A 5,606-nucleotide genomic window follows, 5' to 3' on the forward strand; every position below is an offset into this window, starting at 1 on the left:
AACATAGAATCTTAACGCATGATATCTTCATGAATACTTGTTCAATAAGCTGAATATATCCCTTCATTTGCAGACAATCAAACAGTTTTCTTATTACAGAACAAATTGACTCATGTCAATCACATCAAGCTTGTCTAGTTTACTTTTGAAGAATGGAGCTATCACAAATTTACTACACGTTACAGAAACTAATTCATAGCAGTTACGAAAAATAACAAGAAATGATATACACACTCAAAAAAAGTAGCATCAAATAAAACTATAGCTCTTTTGAGAATTTTGTTGAGAACATGGAAAATATGTTGAGATTCATCATCAGAATATGGAAAATGTTATGTAAACTGACACCTAATGCCTGTTAGATTGGAATCTGAGATCAGGCTATCCAAAAATATAATGGCACTAGATGACCTGGAGGCGAAGGGAATCGTAATTCATAAAAGAAATGTCAGATGGAATGAGTAGACAATTTCTGGAACATTACTTAAAGTAGGAGGTTACAAGTTTTGAATGTTTGTTTTGCAATGGCACATTGTCTGTTGCAGACTGGGACAAGGCACCAGTGTGACCAATAAAATCAGGGAGATGAGCAGGAAATAGAAGTATCAATGTATGTAAGCACCCAATATATCTCAGCCTTCTTCACCATGCTTGACACCTCGACCATCTTTCCATGAGGCTGGATTTGATTCCGAGACCCAGAAAGTGAACATCATTGAATTATGCACTGCCCAGAACAGTCGTACTGGAGAATGATAAAGACAGTAATGGAATGATGCTGCACTAGTCAACCAGTGCAGCAATTTCATTGAGATTGACGTCACCATCAGCATTTGGGAGTAGGGAGGAGTCTCACGTTTGCATATCAATGGATAACAGTCAAATGTCATGAATTGAATGCCTCGCAGTATAAAAGGCTGCAAATTTGTGCTGCTGCTGTCAGAAGTTGAATGATCGAATGACTTAAAACGGGTCCTCTTCTACACAAGCCAATTTTCCACTTTAATAGTATCTTCCTTTATCTGTGATTGGAAGGTGAGTGGTTCTTTCAACAGTTGAATGGGCAGATCCCGTTTCAAAAACGATTCCCGTTGTCAATGGTAGATGAAGGAGATTGCTGATACAAACAAAAATTGAAAGGTAAAACAAGTCTGAGCTGAGAGTTCTTGTGCATACGGGCAAAAAATCTGATTGAACAAGGAGGGGAGCTAAGCTGATGAAGAGTAGCGAGGTCAAGGACAGATGAATAGGAAGAGATGTGTAGTTCTTCCAGATGCATGGGTAGAAACTGGGTACTCGGCAAAACCGTGGAGACATGAGTTAGCAGAGACGTGACTTTGATGGGAAAATGGCGTGGTTGATTTTGTGGGCATGTAGATAGCAGGAATTGGAAGGTAGGAAAGAGGTAGTGTGATTATATATCACCAATCTTTGGACCGTTCGTGCGCTGGAAGCTCAGACAGTGTGAGCTTTCTCTTGTTAACATTTGCATGTCTTTATCATTATGATGAATGTTTGGCTTAAATTAAACACTTCGTGTGAACCGGGTTACTGTTCATAATAAGCAATAAGCCCGCACGCAAAGAGAAATAAACTGAGGAAGAGTGAATGAGACCGAATTTTTGTTCAGTTGTACAGAGACAGAGATACAAACAGCAAACTTAGAAAGTGAGCCGAAACACGTTAATTGAAAAGAATATGCTGAGAGAACTGAAGACTATAGTCAGAGTGGCGCAAAGTAAGCAAATCTGCTTCAAATGCATTTTTTGGAAAAAGTGTGATGGAACGATTGCAAAACGCATAAAAACGGAAGACATCTGAGAGTTAGGAAAATGACAGAAAAACTAGCTTTCAAAAGAAGGAAGAGGGGAAGAGAAAATTTGGGAGATGGAAGAAATAGAGATTGTGAAATTGTGGGCGGCACGGTGGCACAGTGATTAGCACTGTTGCCTCACAGCGCCAGAGACCCGGGTTCAATTCCCACCTCAGGCGACTGACTGTGTGGATTTTGCCCGTTCTCCCCATGTCTGCGTGGGTTTCCTCCGGGTGCTCCGGTTTCCTCCCACAATCCAAAGATGTGCAGGTCAGGTGAATTGGCCATGCTAAATTGCCCGTAGTGTTAGGTATGGGGGTAAATAAAGGGGTATGGGTGGGTTGGGCTTCGGCGGGTCGGTGTGGACTGGTTGGGCCGAAGGGCCTGTTTCCATACTGTAATGTAATGTAATGTAATGAAATCAAGGTCAGACCTTGAGGAAAGAGATGGAGGAGCAATGCTGAAAGGGAACAAAGAAAGCAGATTGAAGATGGAGAAACAGAACGGAATGAAAGTTGTCACAAACCGTGCGTAGTTTGGTTAAATTATTGATTTTTCCAAAATGCGTTCACCTCTGTGCTGTTATTTAACAGTTACATTCTTGGTCCGAGATCGCTGAGCGGGGAAATAAACACGAGAGCCTAGGATCGTGTGGAAAAAACGAAACAAAGCATTTCAAATGAAAGGCAAAGTCGGGAGAACGATAGAAAATGAACGCATGATGATGTGGAAAATCAAGATCAGACAGAACGAAACTGTTATAGGGTCATAGAGACCTTCACCATAGAAACAGACACTATGACCAACTCGTTTATGCCGACCAGATATCCTAGATTAATCGAGTCCCATTTGCCAGCATTTGACTCATTTCCCTTTAAACCCTTGCTATTCACATTCATCCAGATGCCTTTCAAATATTGTAATTGTACCGGCCTTCACCACTTCCTCTGCCAGCCCATTCCATACGCGCAATTGCGTGGAAAACGTTGCTCCTTCGGTCTCTTAATCATCCCTCTCTCAGTTTAAACCTGTGCACTCCACTCTAGGGCTCCTGTACGGAAGCAGATCTTGAGTATTCACGTATCTATGCCCCTCATGAGTTTATAAGCTTCTCTCCGGTTTGCCTAAAATACTTCAGAGGAAATAGCGGCAGCCTATTCAGCCTCTCCCAATAGCTCACACCTTCAATTCAGGCAACATCCTTGTGAATCTTTTCTGTACCCTATCAAGTGTCATAACATTTCCTGTAGCAGGGAGACCAGAATTTAATCAGCATTCCAAAAGTGGTCCAACCAATGTCTTACAGAACTACAAAGTGACCTCCCAACCCCTATATTTGATGCACTGCCCAATTAAGGCAAGCATGCGAAATGTCTTCTTCACTACCCTGTCTACCTGAGCCTCGAATTTTAAGGAACAATGATCCGGCACGACAACATAATGCTCCAAAGGACCTTGCTATTAATTGTATAAGCCCTGCCCTGATTTGCCATACCAAAATTCAGCACTCACATTTATCGAGATCAAACTCCATTTGCCATTCCTCAGCCTTTTCCGCTGTCCACAACTCCATTAATTTTGGTGTCATCTGCATTTGAACAAGAAAGACCAGTGCTGAAGGAGAGAGAGATCTCATTCACTATACAGATGCATCCTGAACATGAACAACAGACATGGATGAGTAATTCTGTGGCAATATGTCTGAAGTAGAGACCAATTAATAGACAGGTAGTCCTTGAGACAGTTTTGCTGAGTGATGTCGATTACATTTCATATTAGTGTGACATAAAACTGTCATTGTGTTGCAGTTTAATACATATCTGTGCATTTTCAGAGGCTCCTACTCAAGTCACTTCGATTGTGCGTGGGCAGCACAGATATCTCTTTACTTATTGGGTTTTACTATTCTCATGTTAGAACCTCATCCGGTCGCATCCAGTCAGAGAAGGTAAAAATATTCTAGCCTCATTGTATTTTCACAACAGTAACCGTGCAATCTCAACTGTCATTGGATCGCAGATATTGAAAGTATCTTCTTAATTGTAATTATTGTTGTTCTTTATTATTTAGCACAACATCACATGGCTGATTTTGTGAGCTGGAATCAAACACTGATGAGACCGTGGTCAGAGGTCAATTCAACTATTCTGGGTGGAAATAATGGCCTCAACTGCTCGATGGCCAACAATGAAGATAATAGTTTCATTGCTCGAATTGGCATCATTCCCATTGTCCTCGCCCCAGTAATTATCTTGAGCATCATTGGAAACTCAGTTGCATTGTGGCTTCTCATACAAAAGAAGATATCATCACCGACAGATGTCCTCCATCTTAACTTAACCATAATGAACATTTTTACCATGATATCTGAAACGGTTATTTTGCTACAAATTATAAAACCACTTATCGCAACAGAGATTCTTAGTCGTATCAACATTATTGCGAATGTATTCGTCTTATATGGGAATCCAGTCGTTATGACCTGCATTGCGATTGACCAATACATCGCTGTAGTCCACCCCATCAAGTTTCAGACGTGGAGAAGGCGCCAATATTATGTCATTCTGACGATTGCAATTTGGTTCATTCTGTTCGTGCAGAGTCTGGTGGCCTATTTCATTACAACAGGTCCATTGCACGAATTACTGTCATGTGATGCTCAAATTGTTCTCTGGGAGGAGAATATAGTGGTTTTACTGTGCCACGAATTGTTCACATTTTTCATCCCAATCCTAATTCTATTGTCCTGCTATGCCATAACCGCTAAGAAATTAATTGCAGTCGGTTCTGGGAAGGAATCGATGACAGTTATGAAGAAGAAGGCACTGAGAACTATTCTAGCCATTCTGGCTCTTCTTCTTTGTTGTTTTGCTCCATTTCATATGTTTGAATTGTCTTTTGGTTTAAAGAGCTTGTTGGGTAACTCGGGAGAAATGATAAAGTGGTACCTTTACTATATTCGACCATACACCTGGGCCTTCACGTCTGTTAACACGGTTTTCAATCCATTGCTCTACATTTTCAAATCCCAAACCTTTCAGTGGAGAACAGACTTCCGTTTTGTGCAACGCATACTGAATGGTAAAGTGACATCCAGGAACGTCCCTTAATTCCGCACTTGTCACGTTCTGATCCTATCTATGCTTTCATATATCCATTCCTCCACTCATCCATTTCTCAATCGTTACATTTATGCATCCATCTATTCATTATCACCTGTAATCCTTTTGACTCTTATTTAACTAACACATTTCATTTAATACATTGAGTGCTCATTTCCAAACATCACTTCCTTTCCTGACAGACCACCATATGCACTTATCCTTTCCCGTAGTATATTACTGAATAACTTTTCTATTCTGATTAGTGCAGCATTGTGAAATCACAAATTGTATCACGCGGGGGAACATACTGGGCCTTGGTTAAATGTCTCACTGACAAAACCACATCTCTACTAACATAGCATCCTTTCGATGCTGCACTGAGACATGAGTCTAAACTCTTGTTCTCATTTGTCTGGCGAGGAGCTTCAACATAAAATTTTACATCTTCGGCGAGGACGATTCCAACTGACGCACAAATGAAAATAGGAGGTGCTATTTTTCAGACTCATGTCACCATCACATGAATATCAAGTCCACCTGTGAAATATTGGCTGGAGGAAAATTTATTACTTATTAACATAAACAACGATGAAGCTTCGCAGTAATTCACTTCATGGTTACTGATATAGGTTGACGTTACCTCGTTCTCCAAATCATAAGTGAATTTTCTTACAACAACATTTATTATG

General features: G+C 40.6%; 1 protein-coding gene across 1 annotated transcript; it reads left to right on the forward strand.

Moving 5' to 3' along the window:
- Positions 1-3,990: 3,990 nt before the first annotated feature.
- On the forward strand, positions 3,991-4,923 carry LOC122543621 (kappa-type opioid receptor-like). Its single transcript, XM_043682444.1, has one exon. It carries the CDS (start codon positions 3,991-3,993, stop codon positions 4,921-4,923), a length of 933 nt encoding a protein of 310 aa, XP_043538379.1.
- Positions 4,924-5,606: the final 683 nt, after the last annotated feature.

Source organism: Chiloscyllium plagiosum, chromosome 44 (genome assembly GCF_004010195.1).
Source record: "Chiloscyllium plagiosum isolate BGI_BamShark_2017 chromosome 44, ASM401019v2, whole genome shotgun sequence".
Lineage (NCBI taxonomy): Eukaryota > Metazoa > Chordata > Chondrichthyes > Orectolobiformes > Hemiscylliidae > Chiloscyllium > Chiloscyllium plagiosum.